The sequence below is a fragment of the Trichophyton verrucosum genome (genome assembly GCF_000151505.1).
Source record: "Trichophyton verrucosum HKI 0517 chromosome Unknown contig01153_1.f1.exp, whole genome shotgun sequence".
Classification (NCBI taxonomy): Eukaryota; Fungi; Ascomycota; class Eurotiomycetes; order Onygenales; family Arthrodermataceae; genus Trichophyton; species Trichophyton verrucosum.
Genome location: NW_003315159.1, coordinates 1 through 19896, shown reverse-complemented (window position 1 = coordinate 19896; position 19896 = coordinate 1). Strand labels below are relative to the sequence as shown.

The 19896-nt window shown below is 49.3% G+C and overlaps 7 protein-coding genes across 7 annotated transcripts; 2 read left to right on the top strand and 5 right to left on the bottom strand.

Annotated features, from left to right (window-relative positions):
• Nucleotides 1-411: 411 nt before the first annotated feature.
• Nucleotides 412-1345, bottom strand: TRV_07772 (alpha/beta superfamily hydrolase, putative; the record flags this gene model as incomplete). The annotated part of the gene is made up of 2 exons (XM_003018179.1): nt 412-1072; nt 1134-1345. 2 exons carry the CDS (start codon nt 1343-1345, stop codon nt 412-414), a joined length of 873 nt encoding a protein of 290 aa, XP_003018225.1.
• Nucleotides 1346-4055: 2710 nt separating this feature from the next.
• Nucleotides 4056-6086, top strand: TRV_07770 (uncharacterized protein; the record flags this gene model as incomplete). Its single annotated transcript, XM_003018178.1, has 5 exons — nt 4056-4379; nt 4460-4904; nt 4989-5539; nt 5611-5751; nt 5832-6086. The coding sequence occupies 5 exons, from the start codon at nt 4056-4058 to the stop codon at nt 6084-6086; spliced, it is 1716 nt and encodes a 571-aa protein (XP_003018224.1).
• Nucleotides 6087-6475: 389 nt separating this feature from the next.
• On the bottom strand, nt 6476-7413 carry TRV_07769 (MFS monocarboxylate transporter, putative; the record flags this gene model as incomplete). The annotated part of the gene is given in 3 exon segments (XM_003018177.1): nt 6476-6777; nt 6890-6964; nt 6984-7413. The coding sequence occupies 3 exon segments, from the start codon at nt 7411-7413 to the stop codon at nt 6476-6478; spliced, it is 807 nt and encodes a 268-aa protein (XP_003018223.1).
• Nucleotides 7414-7731: 318 nt separating this feature from the next.
• On the bottom strand, nt 7732-8292 carry TRV_07768 (uncharacterized protein; the record flags this gene model as incomplete). The annotated part of the gene is made up of 1 exon (XM_003018176.1): nt 7732-8292. One exon carries the CDS (start codon nt 8290-8292, stop codon nt 7732-7734), a length of 561 nt encoding a protein of 186 aa, XP_003018222.1.
• A 3707-nt stretch (nt 8293-11999) lies between these two features.
• TRV_07767 (cytochrome P450, putative) lies at nt 12000-14022 on the top strand (the record flags this gene model as incomplete). Its single annotated transcript, XM_003018175.1, has 6 exons — nt 12000-12310; nt 12381-13233; nt 13303-13328; nt 13397-13481; nt 13558-13721; nt 13827-14022. The coding sequence occupies 6 exons, from the start codon at nt 12000-12002 to the stop codon at nt 14020-14022; spliced, it is 1635 nt and encodes a 544-aa protein (XP_003018221.1).
• Nucleotides 14023-14390: 368 nt separating this feature from the next.
• Nucleotides 14391-15719, bottom strand: TRV_07765 (uncharacterized protein; the record flags this gene model as incomplete). The annotated part of the gene is made up of 4 exons (XM_003018174.1): nt 14391-14576; nt 14687-14713; nt 14817-15388; nt 15458-15719. The coding sequence occupies 4 exons, from the start codon at nt 15717-15719 to the stop codon at nt 14391-14393; spliced, it is 1047 nt and encodes a 348-aa protein (XP_003018220.1).
• An 862-nt stretch (nt 15720-16581) lies between these two features.
• TRV_07764 (conserved serine-rich protein) lies at nt 16582-19881 on the bottom strand (the record flags this gene model as incomplete). Its single annotated transcript, XM_003018173.1, has 2 exons — nt 16582-19630; nt 19697-19881. 2 exons carry the CDS (start codon nt 19879-19881, stop codon nt 16582-16584), a joined length of 3234 nt encoding a protein of 1077 aa, XP_003018219.1.
• Between the last annotated feature and the right edge of the window lie 15 nt (nt 19882-19896).

Here is a 19896-nt window from a genome sequence, read left to right as displayed (position 1 = left end):
AAAAAAAAAAAAAAAAAGGACTCGTCCCCAATATCTTGATTTGTTATTGCATGTATTCGTGCTTTTTTTTTACCATTTATTCCTCCCTTTTTGATATGTCTTGATATTTTTCTTCCTCAGTTAACCTTTATAATGTCTATATACCCCGTCCAATTCATCTTGGACATGTTAAATTCCACTCTTGTATGAATTATGGCCTATTTCCTTGTGTTATTTTATTTTGTTATTTTCGTCGATTCTAAAACTACTGGGTGGAATATTTGATGGTTTCTTGGAAAATCCCTTTTTAAAAAGATCGGCGGCCTTCTGCGTTTAGTTTACACGATTATGTTTGACACGCCCATGATGAATGTTCCTATACTTAATGAGGTCTAATGTAATGATCATGCGCTAGGATAATTTACTATATAATTATAGTCGTTTCAAAAAGCTCACCACTGCGTTTCTCCCGTCACCTCGAAATGTAGCTTCGGTATGCAATGCGCCTCGAACCCTTGTTCGAGATACGTCCATCCCACCCCCAGTGCACAGTTTTTCTATGGCATCTGCTTGTTCAGAAGGGACCAGCTCGTCCTTTTCCGCTGAAACGACGAGGACCTTTCTCCTGCCTGTCCCGTTTGGCCTAGTATTAGATATCGAGCGTAGAGCTTCCTCCGAGTCCCACCAATTTCGTAGAAACGGGCCGAGATATCGATACGGCAACCAACGCTGTGGGTAAAGAGCGAGCAGCATCGACCGTACACTCACAAATGGCGTCTCGAGTATCAAGGCTGGTGGTTCTGACCGCCTCAAGCAGTCATGTTGTCGGTGGTGTGATGCTGCAAGAAAAGTGGCCACCCCTGCCCCTATGCTTTGGCCCCAAAGGACAAGCCGGGTATCTGGACGGAGATATGTCTTCCGGGCCCAGTTTAGGGCAGCAACGGCATCCCGCTCAATTCCACGCTGGGACGCTCGACCACGAGAAGTCCAAAATCCTCTATATGAAACCGCAATGAGGGTGTATGGCCGCTCGTCCAATGCCTTTAGCACGGCCGACAGTTGAGGCAGACGAGGGGGAATCGAGGACCCGTTTCTACAGTTTCCGTTCTATTATTAAATGGCGCATTGATTGAGCTAGAGACGAGCTAACTAACCCCTGGAAATACAGTATAACGACCTCTCCCTCCGGCCCCTTCACCTGCTTTTCTTCCTTGCCCGTCATTATTGCTACATTCCGCCCAACACACAAGGCGATCTCCACTCCGTCCAGGGAATTTATCCTCTGCTCTTCCCAGACGATTGGCCAGCAAACCTTCTCGTAGGTGGCTATCTTCTCTCGCCTTGAAAAGGGTGGCATAGACGGCATATATATTATCTTATTCTGGAAGACTACCATCATAGCGCATTTGTATAGCCAGAGTGTCACTGTCAATCCTATAAGGACGACCGGAGGAACAAGCATGGGTGGCAAAGACGAAAGGATGGAGAGACTGCGGGTTGAGCGGGGAGCTCGAGAGACGTTCGCGGTCAATGGTATGTTGCGACAGACGGCGGAAGAAGCTATACGAGCTATAGGAGCTGCAGTATAGCAGCGCAATTGGCAATACCGTCTCAGCCTACGGAAACATCCATTTCCGTGTCGCTGTACCAGCACAGCAGGTGGCCGTCGGAGCATGCTGTGTTTTGTTGCAGGTAGTTGTTGGTGTTAGCAGTTGTTGCTTGTTGCTTTTTGCTTGTTGTTTGCTGCTTTTGCTTGTTGATGTTGATATTAAGGCTTTCTGCTTATATAATCAGATCGATGACTTCATCTGCAAAAAAAAGGAGATCATCGCAGCATCGCAGCATCGCAGCACCCGGAGCTTTCCTAACCACAATTTCTAAAAAAGGCTTCTCGGGAATGGTGGCTGCTTATATCGTATATCAGAGATAGCTGCCATTGCCCGATGGATACGTCGTACATGATCCTGTGTCTTGAGTATGTAACAACTCCTGACTCCTGAGAGGAACCACGGAAATCTATGGATATTTATAGAAAAGTGCGAAAATTGGCCGTGGGAGCTTCGAGAGGGCTAGGCCAGCGGACCTAAGATTTAGTATGCAGTATTCCAGTACGTAACAAGGGAGTGAAATTCTCGGTTTGTGGGATGTGAGAGTTCAAATAGCCCATGCAATATTATTGGTGATTATTATCGAACTTCCCTTTGCCCTATTTTGCCTGCTGGCCTCGTTGTCACGTCAACAGTGAAGATTGGAAGACGAATATTGCCCAAAAAACCAGCGTCACCAGCAGCCTGTGGAGCCGTCGGGAATACTAGTTTCGAGAAGGAGTCCTTAGCCTCCGTATTTATTTTTAAATCTCCAAAATTTTCTTTCCAAGAGACGTGTAGCCAGATGTATATTAATACTTTTTTGCTGAAAACGTCGGTTTGCGGTTGTGGTGATAGAAACAAACAGCTTCCATCTGACTATAGGACATTCTTGGTTGCAGAAAAAGAAAAGAACTAGCGGTTACAGAGATATCTGTTCTTGTAACTGCGCGGAGGTGCTGTTATATTGGCCTTGTACCAAGGCTCTGGCCTTCCTGCAAGCATTCTGGTTGTCGTCTCGTGTCAATCGCTAAACGGCTGGGCTGACGGGAGAATCCCATCAGCCGACAAAACGAGGCGAGTCGATCTACCGCGTGGCGTTGTCTTCTCTGCAGTGTGACTTGTTTCTCCCAGGTTCTTGACCTTGGTCCCCTGCAAGCCACAATTCTTTTCGCTGAGTCTGCAAGAAAGGGAACTCCACGACACGATGGCAGGCCGTATATGTATCAAACAATCCCGGTCATTAGAGAGCTAGCAACCATCTTAAGGGAGGATAGACGGCTCCCATCCACAAGGTCAAGCACCGCGCGGCGCAGCTAATCAATCGCCTCATTGGCCAATTCTCCCTTTAAATATTCAAGTAACATCTTGAAGGACAGGCGGACCATGCTTCGAAGCCTTGTATTTCACGCCCTAAGCTCAGAGTAATAACTCTCTTGAGGACCGTACGAACTGTGGAAGCCATTGGGGAGAATTCATTTTTCGGTCATGTCATATTTTGTAGTTCAAGCCAGAAAAATTAGCTGCATAAGTATCCCTCTTCAACCGGCCCAAGATCTGCAGATGCTTAGGGAGGGATCTGCCTGTCGCTGGCAGCTCAGTTTGTAACTCCTCTGTAGCACTCATACTGTACTTCAACGCTTAAAAGCGAGTCACTCTTCTTTTGATAACCTCAATCCAAGGCCTGGAGAGATAGACCCAAGAGATTGATAACCTCTGGCTGGCATTGTCCAGCTAGTTAACTAGACTTTTCCACCAGCCTATCCCATGGATATCATTATCCTCAGCCATGGAAAGGACGGGGATTACCCCTGACCTATCGTGCGTGAAGGAGGCTAAAAAAAGCTCTTCTAGAAAAAAAATATCGTGGACTCGAGGTAGCGGCATTAAGCAACAGACGGCCTATGAAGGAGCAAAGCCGTGATTGACATTGATCGCCGACTCGAAATTGGGTTTTTTGGCAGTGGGTTTTTCTTCCGCTTGGAAGAATTCGTGATGGCCGTGATCCATGGATGCTGGTCCCTTGGTACTGACCTGCAACCTTAGGAGACGGCGTTCGCTTATGGTCGTATCTTTAATCAGGATAGCGATTGATAGATTGGACTTGTCGATGCCAAACTATTGGTATATCGGAGGACCAGTGGTATCATACCCTCCTTCGAGTTTGAATGCTTTTCGTGCTCACATTACACCGGGCCTGTGGCGAAGAGAAAAAGCGAAGGGAACACAGCGAAAAGCCATCCCCCAAAGTCTGATCCGACACTGAAAGCAGCTAGGACTTCATCCCGCTGCTCGGCCTGCAGGCTCCAGGTGCCCTGGCTCTCGAACTCGATGTTCCCTGGCCCCCTGGCATTGTTGGTGCGGGTGCCAATATATATATATATATATACACACACATCACGGTTGCCCGCTGGTTGAAGAATCTGCCCGGGGCAACCTGTCAGACCTGAGTCATCGGATTCTCTCTACTGCGCCTGGCAGCTAACCAGCATGGAGATGCTTGAGAAGAAAGAGCCGGGCCTGGCTATGGATAACGGTGGCAGCGGCAAGGAAAATGATGTTGTATCGGACAGCACGTTGGAGACATCGCCAGCGCTGGGATTCTGGACTCGCATGGGCTGCACCCCAGAGTCTTTCAAGCAGCGAACGCTCGAGGACAGACACAACCAGTTTAACCAGACGCTGAAGTCCCGGCATCTGCACATGATTGCCATTGGGGGCAGTATCGGTGCCGGCTTGTTCGTTGGATCCGGTTCTGCCCTGAGGGCCGGCGGCCCAGGAGCATTGGTTATCGACTTTGCAATTGCGGGCATGGTCAGTTGGCTTCTCAGTTTTATATTCCGAGTTTTGAAGTTATGTGCATCAGCTGCTAACCCTCTGCCAATGCCGTATAGATGATGTTCAATGTCGTTCATGCGCTCGGCGAGCTTGCGGTTCTATACCCCATATCTGGTGGTTTCTATACGTATTCCGCTCGCTTTATCGATCCGTCCTGGGGGTTTGCAATGGGCTGGAACTACATATTCCAGTGGGCTATTATATTACCGCTTGAACTTACGGTTGCTGCTCTGACAATCGGTTATTGGCGAGTCAACGTCAGCGTAGCAGTCTGGATTACCGTGTTCATCGTCGGCATTATCATAATCAATCTCTTTGGCGTGCTGGGCTATGGTGAAGGAGAGTTCTGGGCCAGCAGTCTGAAGCTGGTGTCAATAATAATCTTCATGATCATAGCCCTGATATGTGTTCTCGGAGGAGGACCCTCGTACGGCAAATATAACGAGTACTGGGGCGCCAGGCTCTGGCAAGACCCAGGAGCCTTTGCCAATGGCTTCAAAGGTAGAGACATGTCTACTTTCCCAATAGCACTTCTGCTGTACATTCATTCAATGGACATGCAACGTACTGACTGATTCTCACCAGGCGTTTGTGCCGTCTTCGTGACCGCAGCCTTTTCTTTCTCGGGAACAGAGCTGGTTGGATTAGCAGCAGCCGAGTCGAAAACACCACTCAAGTCCCTCCCGTCAGCAGTGAAGCAGGTGTTCTGGCGTATCACTCTGTTTTATATCCTTTCCCTTGTTTTCGTGGGCCTGCTGGTGCCTTACACCGAAAAACGTCTCCTTGGTAGCGGTAGTCTGATCGACGTGGCAGCGTCTCCCATGGTTATCATTGCAAAAGACGCCGGTCTCACAGGCTTTGATAGCTTTCTCAACGTCGTTATTCTGGTTTCTGTGCTCTCAATTGGCAACTCAGGCGTCTACGGTGGCTCCAGAACCCTGACTGCACTTGCTGAGCAGGGCTATGCGCCCAAAATGTTCCGCTATGTCGATCGAGCCGGAAGACCACTTGTTTCTACCGTTGCTATGATTCTTGTCAGCTTCCTTGCTTATATCAATATCACTGCCAGCGGCGAGGAGATCTTCGGCTGGCTGCTAGCTCTCTCTGGTCTGGCATCTCTGTTTACCTGGGGAAGTGTAAGTTCTATCACCCTTTCTCCTGTCATTCAGTCAACGCCTCTTTTAGTCGAGACCTAACATGTTTGTAGATATGCTACTCACATATCCGATTCCGCGCCGCATGGAAACTCCAGGGACACTCCTTGGATGAAATACCATTCAAGGCTGCTTTTGGCGTCTGGGGGTCATGGTTTGGGCTTATAATGGTTGGCCTGGTGTTCATTGCCCAGGTATGTCTTTCATTCTCGCCATGAAAAAAAGGGGCCCCTTACGGACTGGTAGCATTGCAATGGCTAACGTTATCCCACAGTTTTATACCGCTGTCTGGCCGCTTGGTGGAGGCGTGAATAACGCAAAAGGCTTCTTCAAGACCTACCTAGCTGTTCCCGTTGTTATTTTATTTTGGCTGTGTGCCCATATCTGGAAAGGCAAAAGCTGGTTGAAACTCCGAGATGTTGATGTCGACGCTGGACGCCGTGAGATCGACTGGGAGGCCCATAACCATGTTATGGAAAAGAGAAGAACCGCTTCTCCTTGGATGAGAATCGTCTATTTTCTTTTTTAAAAACGAGTTTGATAGACATAGATGGATGGTTTGTCTGATACCTAGCATGATGATGTCTTTATATTCGATGGCACATATCTACCTTAGAATGATATTGAAGCGGACATATCTTGTTATTCTGGGCGTATTCGAATATTTCAAAGTAGAAGAGATTTTGTATTTTGTATGATATGAGTGGGGCTTTTGCTTTATGAATGGCTATCTATCAACAATACTCACCAGTACAAAGTCTAGCATATAACTGTAGTATCTATGCTGAGCTTGCTCATTACCATGCGCTCCGTGGTGGTATAGCCATACTCGTACCACTGGCCTGTCGAGCAAATGGTAGGTCCATAACTATACATGTACCACACATTGGCCTACTCTGAAACCTTGGAATAGACACACTATGCTCTCCAGGCCCACTTGCGTTTCTCTAGTGCATCAAAACCACGTACCCCAATCACGCAAAGGGATGAGGCCAAGAGAAGGCCTCCATCATACCAAATGAGGTTCCGATAATCATGTAGTAGAGTAGAGGTCTCCTGACCCGGCGAAGGGACACGAGAATCCCCCAGGATAAAACCAGCAACGGGGGAGCCAAAGAGTGCACCGAGACCTCTCACAAAGTAGAGGAAGCCATTGACAGAGGCGTAGGCATGCACGCCAAAGATTTCCGTGATTGTGGTTGGAAAGAGCGCGTTGAATGCTAAGTATCAGATGGATTGAGGGTTACACATCCCCAAGTTAGCGTCAAGCTTTCCTTGGTTAAAATGTCGTAGTTAGGCCGCTGGAATAAAAAGGGTTAGGTCGGCTCTTACCACCTATCACGGAACTGTTAGCAGTCATCCCGGAGCAATTATGTCGATTGGAGGGAGGGGAGGGAGGATTGATGGCTGTATTAGTTATACGAACCTGCTAGGATTCCATACACAACCACAAATGTGAGCCAAGCGGCTTTTCCTCCATTAACAGCAGCCGCGAGCCATAGACACCATACACTCGCGGCGCTTCCAGCAACACCCAGGACCAGCGTATTCTGCCTCCCTAGCTTATCTGCTGTAACACCCATAAGGACTCGTGACACTGCATTGATGCCATTATTAACAGCAAGAAGCGTAGCACCAAAGGAAACAGAATAACCGATAACGGTTGAGAACTCAGGTAAAAACGTCATTGGAACAAAATTTCCGCTCGCCTGAAGTAAGGCGGCAAGAGACTGTAGGATAAATGCAGGCTTCTTTGCAAGTCGTATGTTGACCAGCGTTGGTCTTCTGGCCATGCTGCGGCTTGGAGGAGCAGATATTGCAACTGGAAGAGTGATGACCAGATTTGCAAGGGCCATTGCTCGTAGTGTCCAGCGTACACCAATGACGCCCAGAAGCGTTCGGACAAGGGGGGAGAGGACCAGTCCCCCAATACTAGCGCCGCTCAGAATAAATCCCATAGCAGCTCCACGATGGCGATCGAAATACTCGGGGGCAACGCTAAGGATGGGAAAAATAAACCATGGAACTACCCATTCCGTATAGTAGACCCTGGGTTAATAAGAGGTGCCATAGCTACATTTTTTGTTTATAGTTAGTTTATTGTTTGTGGTTTACCAGAGCGTTGGGTATGGCTTTTCGGTTATTTAAAGAGACTGGATGCAATGACCATCCAATCAAATCGAAATAGCTGGTATGCAAGGGGAGAGAGAGAGAGAGAGTACATTGCTTGTGGAATACAATGCAAGGAGGTATGGAGTAGGATGGGGCTGCTTGCTTTCACTGACCCTCTGGGACAAGCTAGCAAGTGCATACGAAGCGCTCATTAGGCAGCATCCTGCAGTTGCAATCTTCTGATTTGCATTGCCGCTCACTCTGCTCACGAGAGGATTGATCACAATGGAGCCACTCCAGGTCAACCCAGCACCGAGCGTACCAACCAAGGCCACCGCTGCTCGGTTCTTCGCTTCTGATGGGTCCAAGACGCTGTCGGTGCTCGTAACGTAGTATTCCTGGAAGACGCCATAAGAAAAATTTGGGCCTATGGTCATGGCAACAGCTAGGAAGCTGCATATCAAAACCGCAAGCTGCCGCCTGCGAGTAGTGGGAGCAAACTCATGTCTGCCCGCAGCATCCGCTGGAAGCATCTCATCCGCAGGTTCAAGTCCGTGATCCTGGCCTCTACGCTCACCACGTTGGAGCGGGATAACCGCCCCGGGGAACTGGATATCGGGCATCATGCTGTTCGCAGCAGTGGTACGGAGCGGAAGCGCAGCCTGTTGTGCCGGGTATGTTTCTCTGATGGGTGCCTGTGCTGTATTATTTGGAACTGCCGAGGCAGATGCGTTGCTAGCTTAACTGGCTATTAACCTGGGTCTGCCTGCTGCTGCTGTGCACTCTAAAGTGACTCAAGCTGCAGGTTGGCTGTTCTCGTATTGCTCCTTCACGTCAACAGCCGATCACAAATGCATGATGGCTTGCCCTACTCGCCCGGATGCCTCGAAGGGGGAGTGACATACTCCGTACCCTGTACTCCGTCCCTACTCCGTGTAAGTACAGGAGGCTGAAGTTGCTGTGACCAGAGAGCCAAGTAGGGCTTTCGGTGAATTAACTAGCTAACTAGTTAACTATATTTTTTTCCTTCACTCGGAGTTAGTTCCGGTTGCTATTAATAATTAGGTAACTAGTTATGGCTTTGTTAGCCAAACCTCGTTGCCGGCGATGATGTATGTTGTTAGGTTTCTTTCTTCCTCTCGGTGGTTGACTTCACGTCCTCAAATGGCCGGTAGCAAAAGAGCAGACACGGAGGATTCCCTGCATGCCGGCCGTGTAGTTCCCCGGAAACTCCAGAATCGTGAGCCATGATCAACATCCAAACTCTGGGTCGCCAGCTAGTTAGTTTGCGATTGCTAACATCCCTGTAGCTGGCCAGGCAAGGCAAACGCGGGTTGAGCGGGCTCTGGGCTATCGTGAGCGCTTGCCATCTCTATCTCTCTTTGTTCCGCCACATGGAGCATGGATGGATTTCATCATTACTGAAGCTCGGCGCTCGTTTGGTGCTGCTGCTGTGTGGATGGCTGTATGCTAACTATAGTGTGGAGTTTCACATCCATGCGCAAAACAGGGCTGCCGCTTGGTTTTGCCTCCTCTCTTTCTCCTCTCTTTTCTTTTTTGCTTATTATTTGATATGGACAGAAGGGAAAGGGGAAAAAGGAAAAGGCGAAAAGAGAAAAGAGAGAAGGCCAACGGGCGGTTTATCTGCCGTCCTGGTTGAATATTTTGCAAGGATGTCCCATTGCTTCGATTGATTTCCCTGCAGTATTCTATGAGACAGGCCGTGGTCAATCTTCATTCCAAATCCGCGGCTCTGCACATGCAAGGATTTCTCTCATTTATCCTGGCATGAGGACACCCATCATCAAATGGACGGGATTGTCGGCGTTTTGATATCGCCCAACAGTCGTTCCAGGTTTGGAGGCCTGAACCATCCCCAAAGATGCGGAATATATCCGCTGGGATGTGACCTCCGTACAAGGCCAATGCCAGACACTATCTTGCCCTTGGGCTGATCTAGAACTGATTATACAGCACGATGCCTTTGTCAAGTGCTATGACCTTCTCATACCCAGGGCTGAAAGCGAATTCAGCTCCCCTTCCACAGAATCGCACGTCACCGGATATGCATCCTTCGTACCTGCTGACGACACATCAGAGGTGTCAACCGGCCTATTTTCTTCGTTTTCCATTATCCAATATACCAAAATTGGCGTAACAAACATTCCTTGTCCGGACTAGAAACGCCTTATGCACCATTTTGAGGGGGGTGCATGCCGCAGAGCGCTCTTAGTGCAGGGTTGATAGTTGGGCTCTAACCCCGATTCCGAACCGTCCCACCATCCATCCCCTCTTCAGTCCGGCAGCCAGCGAAGGGATCGTGGCATGAATCTGCTGTGAAGTCTGTCGAATGGTTTCTCCCTCTCCTATTTCCTAGCTCGGCGCTATACCACCACACACAAGCTGGAGTTGTTGCGAACGCCTATTCAGAGACCATAGGCCAATCAATCGATAACTTCCTCTTGCGGCGATTGGGCTTGTTCCGTTGTAGCAAGCGAGAGCACTCGTACTTCTCTTGAGATGGGAGGGCTGATATCGCTTGACCACCTTGGTAGAAGCTGGGATGAAGTGTGATACATCTTTGGAAAGACTTGTTTGTCGACAGGCTGATACATCCGGAGACGACAGTTTCTTATTGGCAGTCAACTGCCGGAAGGGAGACCTAAACGGATGTATACGTGGCCTATCAGTGGTGTCAGTAGGATGTCCATATGGTATGATTGGACGGAGGTGAATAATAACGAACCAGAAGATCTGCCCCCCATGTATCGGGGTTTGTGGAATGCATGAACATGCAATGTCAGCTTTCCTCCGTATAACTACTGGTGAGTTGTGTATTGTATACAGTGGGCTCCGTATCTTCATACATGATGGGGGCTTCCCCATTGGAACCGGCTCAAGTGATATTGCTTTTTCTGGCCTTCCTGCACCGCTTAATTCCCTGTCGAAATTAAAATCTGGTTCAAATACACGCGCTACTCAACCGTGTAATGCTGGGTGCAGGAGTATCGTAGATGTCATTGGTTTTTATATCCCAGCACTCTGGCTCATGCAGAGGCAGGTAACAGTGATCCCCGACGACGATACCCAATTCCACCCCGTAGATCCCAGCAATATGGGCAATTACCAGTCCATTTTGGTAAGCGCCACCTCCTGGAAGCCATTAGGACGATGTTTTGGTGAGCTTTCTCAGCAGCCAATCCGATCGACACGGTGATCTTTTTTGGCGTCTAGGCCTAAAAGCCTTGAGAAGAGGGGTGGAGGAGGAGCAGGGTTGGAAGCATTAGTGGCATATAACCTGCTATTTCAGCTCCCTATTGCCTTGATAGTGTTCTTGGGGGAAGGCTTTGTTTGGTCTTTAGATAGTTACGCCAGTATCCGCTTCCCAGTGAATTCGTTGCTTTCATTCGGAGGACCATGTCCTTCCGCACACCCTCTAGCTTCTTTTGCCCCGTATCCCCGGGCTCCATAAATCATGCAGGAATTAGAGCCCTGACCTCCCGCAACTCAATCTTGCCATTACGGAAGCAAGGAATTAACTGCCTGCTAGAACGTTAGTGGGGATATTTGCAAGCTAGTATCCGTCCATGCGTAACTTCGGCCTCTGGTTATATAACATGTTAACTAAGTTGCAGTAACCTTGGGTCTGTCGTGGGACGTTATTTATAAGCCTGTGACTTGGGTCAGAGGGGGGTATCCGGCGTCAGGGATGGCAAAGAGGGACATACATACTCCGTACAGGGGGCGGCTGCATTGGGTGTGCAACGGCGTAAGGTTGTTCGGCAGGCTTCAGACGGTACTGTATTGAAACACCCGCGGGCTGCCTAACTACCACTGCTTCTGCATGTTGAAAAAAAGAATGAAGAGTAAAAAAAGCCATCACATGCGGCCGCAGTCTGAGACGTCATACTGTCCTTCATCCGTTTCTCGTGGCTGAGATGAAGTATTGTGTATGCATGTCCATTGCAGAAAGTGTAAGGAGGGAGGGTGAGGAAGGCAGACCAGGAATAAGAAATAATAAAGAGACGAAAGTGAAAAAAAGGAATGGAAATGAAAATTAAAAGAAAGATAAAAAAAAGCCGCAGACGAAGCCATGGGTCTCATGCAACATTTAAACGCGAGACTTTGCCTTCAACGTAGAGCGAGACCCGGCCGTTGTCTCCTGGTAGTTGTCACTATACCTCATGTATTGCACACTCCTGCTAGTTGCCGCCGTTTGTGCTCATGGTTGCAACGAAGACCGAGAGAAATGAAAATTTATTCAGCAAGAGTCCCATCATTGTTTGCCTTTATTTAAGCAGCCTGAACGTCGTGTGTTTGTTCTTCATAGATGCCTGGTTTCAGAGCCCATTTCCCAACTCCCCCTACAGGACAAGATATGCCTGTCAACATGGACATTCATTCCATCCTCCCCATGCATCTGTTTGCATTGATTGTTGTTTCGGTATTCGCATACGTCATTGGCAGTGTCGTATATCAACTGCACTTCTCACCATTGTCCAGGTTTCCTGGCCCAAAGATTGCCGCAGTGACATACCTCTATGAGTTTTATTATGATGCCATCCTCAAGGGTCGATACATCTTCAAAATCAAGGAGCTGCATGAGAAATATGGTACGTTTATCGACAAGGAATATACCCGGTAAGGGAAGACAGCAAAGAGAGAAATGCTGAATGGTTCCTTCATTCTTAGGGCCTATAATTCGCATCAGCCCTCGAGAACTTCATATCAATGATCCGCACTTCTACAATGTTCTCTACTCACACAGCAATCCCCGAGACAAGGAATATTATTACCTGAAGCCCTTTGACTTTCCTCTTTCGTCCTTTGGCACGGAGAGCCATCAGCTTCATCGCTTGAGGCGGGGTGCCATGAACCCCTTTTTTGCAAGAGGCCGGGTTCTCCAGCAGGAGAGCCTAATCCAAGGCCTTGTGAAAAAGTTATGCAGCCGGATCGAGAACTTTGGTGCAGGTGGCGGTACTGTGCCGCTGTCACTCGGTTATACCTGTCTGACCACAGATCTGATCACCACGTTCACTATGGACAGATGTTACGGTTATCTTGAAGCTCCAGACTGGTACCCCAACTGGGGCCAGGTGCTTAGAGACGCATCCGAGATGTCAGTGGTTTCAAGACAGCTGACTTGGGTGCTGTCGTTGCTGAAGATGCTCCCAAAATCCCTCACAATGTCCCTGAATCCTGGCCTCAAACTGTTCTATACGTTGGCAGAACGTTGTAGGGAAAGGATAGACGAGGTCCAGTACGAACGTCAGAGGGAACAGAAGGGCTCTGAAGAAACTGTTGGGCGCAAAAAGACCGTATTCGACCAGATATTCGACTCCCGGCTCAGCGGCGAGGAGAAACGTCCGGCAAGGTTGACCCAAGAAGTCCGTTCCATCATTGGCGCAGGAACAGAGACAACCTCAAATTGCCTGTCCGTTATCTCCTTCCATCTCTTGCGGAATCCAGAGAAGCTTCGGAGGCTCAGGGAAGAGCTTCGGGAGGCTGAACCTGACCCGACCGCTGAAATCAGGCTGTGCCAGCTTGAGAGTCTCCCGTACCTGGTAAGTTGGGTTGCCCACGCGACAAAAACCAAACATCAGAACAAAGCTAACCATTTAAAAATCCCGCAGTCTTCGGTTGTCCTCGAAGGTTTAAGGTACGGCATGTGCTTCATCAATCCGGCCATTCGTGCAATGCTAACCAACTATATTGGCGCTTGAGCAGGCTCTCATATGGTGTCAGCACTCGCCTGCAACGAAAATCGCCCCGAGACGTTATTGAATATGGCAAATACGCTATCCCGCCGGGGGTGAGAATACATCCATGCCAAGGTTATAGGTCCACCTTTCTCCTGGGGAAGGCTAACACACTGGATTCTGAAACAGACACCGGTGGGGATGTCTTCCGTGATCATGCATCATAGCGAAGAAATATTCCCCGACTCGTATAACTTCGTCCCCGAACGGTGGCTTGACCTTCAAGAGCGGAAATATCTGGAAAAGTATATGGTCTCCTTTAGCTCCGGATCTAGGAGATGTCTTGGGATGAAGTAAGTAGACCAATCGTGATAAATGGTTATATGTAGCACCTATCGTTGGTGTACCCAACAAAATCACCTGGTTGCTGGTGGCTTTGTTCACTGACGGATTAACAGTCTTGCAAAGGCAGAAATATTCATTGCTGCCAGCACGATATTCCGACGATTTGACTTTGAAATGTGTGACACCACACTGGATGATATCCAAATCCACCACGACCTATTCATTCCCCGGCCGAAGAACCTGAAGACCATTGGTGTCCAGGCAAGGTTAAAGGGTAAGCTAGTGGCCAGCAAGATTAGTGAGAAATGATGAGTTGGGCATTGTTGTATCTTCGTTCCTGTTCGTTTCTTTGTTATATTGAGCATAGGGTTTTCTTCGATTTATATACGGACGAATTTTCAGGGTGTGGGTGTATAAAAAGGTACCATGACTGGCAAGAACCTTTTGTTTTTCAGGGTACCATAACGGCTGCTGAGAGGTAGTTGAGATAAGAGGCAGGGCCTTTCTCCCACCCTTTCTTATGGTATTGTAATTAGTCATTTCACTTAAAAGGGGTCAATCCCTTCAATTAAAGCAGTGGTAATGTTTAACCTTCTTTGATCAGGGGCGACATACGCTTTTCAAATCCATGGTATCCCGGAATTTTTGTTATGCGGAGTAGACGAGCCACCAAAGTACTAACCCCGGACTTGCGGTTTCTGGTTCAAGTACTGCCACTCCAAGGTTGGAGGAGGCGAGGTCGACAGTTCTTCAATTTGGCGCGAGGGAAGCATTCCGGCAGTCCGGTCATTGTTGAAAATATCATAAAAGAGACTAATAACTTTTCCAATTTGCCACTTGTATTCTATATCTTTAGGTTTCTGCTATGCCAAACTGCGGTTCATGGATTCAAAAAAGGCAGAAGGTAATCCGTGGATAAAGAGCCAGCAGGCACTTTTTAGATATTAGTTCTTTCTAACATCCTGCAAGCCACTTTGATACGGGATGTAAGATCATCAAGCTGGATGAAGATAGGATCAGTAACATATTCATTCAGACTTAATCGGGAACTTCTTTTTTTTTTTTTTTTTTTTTTTTTTTTTTTTTTTTTTTCGGGGGCTTACATATTCATCAGAGAATATATTGAAATGATGGCCAGGGATCTGGAGGACGGCTGAGATAAAGTCGTAGCCGTACTGTTCCCAGCCGAGCTTCTCCGAGTCGCGAGCCACGTCAACGCGACACATTGCAGTAGGGTCTTCTGGTGTAGAAACCGGAACCGTCTCATTGCAACGGAGGAGAATTGCCTGTGGTAAGGCGGCAAGGTCCCTCATCGAGATTTCGTTGTGCTCTTCAGACTCTGGATGTTTCGACTTCATCTTCTGAGACAGCTCCTTTTCAAAAGCCGCTCGACGATTATACTCCGTTTCGTCAGAGCAGCCCCGCCAGACGGGCATCGTCCAGGTTTGCGCCATTTGAACGGCTTGGGCCATACAGTTGGAAGACAACCGTTGTGTCTCTGGCTTTGTATATTTCCCGAACTGCAGCTTGTGCGGGACGATCGTTCGGCCTGCTGGCTTCGGGGCAAGAGGATACACGCTGTCAATCATCACGATGCCGAGCACCCGCAGCTCGGAGGACTGTCTCGAGAATATGCTGGCGATTTCCAGGGAGATCATGCCGCCCAGAGACCAGCCTGCTCGGCCCTCCCAAAGGACGAATCAGTATATGCGATGCCCCTCGCGCGACGGAAATGAAATCTCACCTCCTAGCAATATTGGGCCAGCCGGGACATGAGATCGGATGAGACGCGCGTAAGTCGCTCCCATCTCGGGGATGCCATCCTCCCAGGGCTCGCCGGAGTAGAAACTGGGGTTTTGGATGGCGTAGACAGCGCGGTCGAGGGAGTGCAGGTAGTAGTAGTTGACGCTTGTCCCGCCGCCGTCGTGGATCAGGACCAAGGGAACAGCAGACTCGTAGCCGTCGGGCGCCGGCTGAACGACGGTGAAGCAGAGATCAAGGTCCATCCCGTCTCGAGCTATGCGCGTAGCTATGCTATGTACCCGGTGAGCTTGGTCGATGGCTGGATATATGCCTGCGGTGGTGGTTGACTGTGAGAGCAGACTTTGGTGGGCTGAACTTCGTATAACTAGCTATCGCCCAGAACTAATGCCAGGCTTTCGAAATATCAAGCGCCAGATAACTAGATGTTAGTAACCCAGGAGAACGTCGACACGGGTCCCAGTCAGACACAGGATGCTAGAAAGACAGGAAATAGACAGGCCGGGGGTGTGGTATGTGTAGGTAGTTAGGTTGGTACGTACGGGGGGGGGGGGGCGATGTTCTCCCATCGGTCACTGTAGATCTATCTATCTATGCGCCGAGTCTACTCAATAATGTACATCTATAGCGCCAACTCTGCCGGGCCAACATCTGATATAGGGTGCTTCGATGGTTGCAGCTTATGCAAAGAAAATGAAAGAGCCGAAGAAGACATGTAAGCCGCCTGATGCATGCATGAGAGGCTGTGTTTCAGGGGGGTAGAGAGGCACAGGATGTCAACCCTGTACGGAGTATCAGATCGCGCTTCCTTAGCCAGAGAGCTCTGCGTAGGTAACGATGAAAGGTCTGCAGGTATCAAGCGGTTAAACTACATGGATTCGTCTGTGTAAAGCTCTGCTCTTCCGGAGACGGCTAAAAGAGCCTGATATCATACATCTAAGGATACACATGCTTCAACTGACACGAGCCCCTTTTCCTCTCTCCTCCAACTGCACATCAAGAAAGGGTATAATGCTTCACATGAATTATTCAAATGGACTCGCTGGATCTTCCTGCTCAATGTTCTTTTATTCCCTGGCCACATGCTCCAGTCTGTCACTACACAGCTCAGATAGCCGGTGAACTAGGTTTCCCAAACATATTCCTGGTAGACTTGCCCTTGAGGAGGCGTTTAAGTCCATTGTTGCTGCGCTCTGGGTTCGACCCTGTGGGTGTTGATCGGGGCCTGGTGCCGTTAGCCACTGCTGATGAGCGGCTGGTTGCAGTTGGCGTAGGCTGGGAGAAGGTGATAAATTCCGGTCTGTTCGACTTGTCCTCCACAAGTGGAGAGCTGGCTGGATTCGTCTTGTTGTGAGCCGAGTCTTGCCGTGGCCGGAATGGCCTATGTAGCGGTGTCTGAGATCGTTTCAACACATGTACCTTTTTTTTGCGAGGCGTTGGAGCAGTTGGCAATCTGTTTTGCATGTCTTGTTCGGTAGCGGGCTGCTGTGCCGCCTCAGTGCCATCGTCCTTGGGTTTTGGCTTGCGGTATTGGATATCTGATCCTTCTGAGGTAGAAGAGGACTCGGAGCTAGAGCTAGAGTCAGAGTCTTCAAACACAGTGACCTGTTTCTTTGCTGCTGGCATTTTTGATGCATCCGCGTTGGATGCGGCTGCTTCTTCACCTGCCGAGTCGGATTCTTCGTCAGATTCAGAGCCTTCTTTCGCATCCTCAAATTTTTCATCTTTGCCTTCTTCACCATCTTCATCGCTCTCAATTGCCTCTTTTTCCTTGGAACTTCTACCAGATCTCTCAGATTCTTCCCTTTCTACCTGATCTTGCTGGGTCCCGTTGGGTTTAATATCAGTATCTTTCTCTGATGGAGTTGTAGCTCTCGATTCAGAAGTATTTCCTTTGCCAACCGACTCCAATTCATTAGACTCGGAAGCAGCAGATGATTCCTGGCTGGGGGTCTTCTTCGAGACTACTTTGGCACGAGGTGTGCTTTCATCATCCTCCTCGTCTTCTTCACTGCCACTATCACTACCGCTTTCAGATTTATCTGACTCGGGCTCAGGGGCTTCAGATCCGGACAAAGGAACTGAGTAGACAGATGGGGATTTATCACGGACAGTCCCCTTAGAAGATCGTCGAGGCCCAGTGGCGGACAGGCTCTCATCGCCGGGATCTGAGAGAGAGGGAGATACACATACTCGAAGCCTCATACGATCTTGCTTCTCTTCCTCGTTCTCCTCATCATCTTTCTCCGAACCATCTTCACTATCACTTCTCCCCTTGTAGTTCTCTTCGTTACTGTGCACGCGCTCGCTCTCGCTCCCATTACCGTCACTTGCACCTTTCTTCTCGTCTGTATTGACTGCTGTTGACTTGGCGGCTGTAGATTTTTCATCTACTTCTTTCTCTGAATCGTTCTCGGTAGAGGAGGAACCCCCAGATCGGGGTTCATTCTCTTCCCCACTGGACTCTTCATCCACCTCATCTTCATGATGTTGAGGTTCCTCCCGGCTAAGCCTTGGTTGACCCATAACCTCGAGAGTCTCCAATAACCGATTGATTCGTCTGTGTGCGTTCTTCCTAACCTGTATCTTACCCTTACCGGCGTAGTTTGGAAGATTGTCCAATTCATCAAGTATTTTCTCCAATCTTGGTATCTGGTCTTGAGAGTCATCAACTTCCTTTGCGGCTTGAACTATGTCATCCAAATGGGAAATAGCTCGTTCCCTGTTATAGCCGGCTACCCGACAATCAAATTTATCAGTCCATTTCCTGTTCACGGCTGTGACTGAGCTGAAATCGCGGCTATAAGCCTTGCCCGACTGCATGGTTGTCTTCTTTCTTGCATCAGCCTTAGCATCTCTACTCGACACGGCTTTCTTGTTATTAGCTAGTCTTGCCGAAGAGGGCGCGTCTTGAGTGAGATCGGGGGATATCTGATGCATGTCAGAAGAGCGAGGGCGGTTAGGGTGTCCAGACGCCTTGGGGGTTAGGATTGCGCTGGAGTTGTCTTCATGGATATCTAATTTGTCAACTGTGCGCTTCTTAGGGGGGCTGGCGGTTATGCCTAAACCTATCTGATTTGATTTTGGCTTACTGTTGCTTTCTGTTGTGCATAACGTGCAAGTTAGATCAATGACAGCAGGTGCCCCATTGGGACCCTCCCTTAGAGCCTTCTGAGAATTCTGTCGAGCATCTGTTTTTCCTTTATGGGCATACGGGAGGGTTTGGGACTTCTCTATACTAGCTCTCGGCGGGTGAGCATCGAGCATCTCATAATCTTCAGGTTCTAGCTCTGAAGCAGGCGTCTCGGCAATCTTTTGTCGTTTTGCATGTTTTGGGTACCTCTGATTAGCAGCCAGGGATGAAGTGTTTCCGGACAGCTCTTCACTATCGGCAGTCCTTGGTCTCTTTGGTTGGCGGGCAGCACTTGGAGATGGACGACCGCTAATGGCTGATTGCGAGGTTTTGGCCCCTTTCGAGTTCCGTAGGGCAGCTTGATCTGTGTATTTAAAGTCAGTGAAAGGCAGGACAAAGTATATATCCAGCGGCCACTCACTAGAAAGCAGTGAAGTATGAACCCCTGGAATGAGCATGTCACCATCCTTTCCTAGCTCAGCACGGTGATGCCTGGGAAGGCGTGTGGAGCTAGGAAAAGCATCCAGAGGGGATGACCGTAGATTCGAGGCGTTGGTGTCTGTAGTTTCCTGCGTCAATTCTCGTTCCGCAAGAGCCGGCGAGGGTTCTCTGCGCTGGTGTGACTCCGTAGCTGCTGGTTCTTCTTCGATAGAGCCAAGCGGATGGACTGATTCAGCGACTTCCAACGGAATGCCACCCCCATTGACGGCAGCAACATGGTTCTTGACGGGAGAAGCTGAAGCTAGACCACTGGCCATGGGGAAATGCGCTAGCTTCCGTCTCGAGAGCCTCGCAGCCCTTCGGGAGTGGTGGTTTGTGATGGCGTCCCAGTCCTGGACGACGGAGCCGTAGCGGACTGACCGAGTGCTCGTCGGCTTCTGGATGACTCGCAGGGCCCCCCGCTGGTCCAACCCGTCTGCACGCGCCTTGCCATAGTCTATAAACACGTCTGCCACGGTCAAATCGGCGTCCAGCTCGTCCGTATCGTGGTTGTCATCCAGGAGTTTCTTGATCACCAGCGGCCTGTAAAATCCTAGGTTAGCAACCGCGAAAACAGCAAAAACAGAGAAAGAGAACAGGCAGGCCTACTCAGCCTCTGGCCGGAGCTTCTTCCACTGCTCTGAGACTCTCCAGGCCAGCTCTCCGAGGCTCATCTGGTCCGGCCGGTGCACGACCATGAGGAAGCTGGTGCTCTTCAGCCCGTCCGCGTCCTTTGCCTCCTCGCCCTCCACCGCGCGAGGGACGACCTTGACGGTCAGGCGGAGCAGCACCATCCTGCCGCCCTCTCT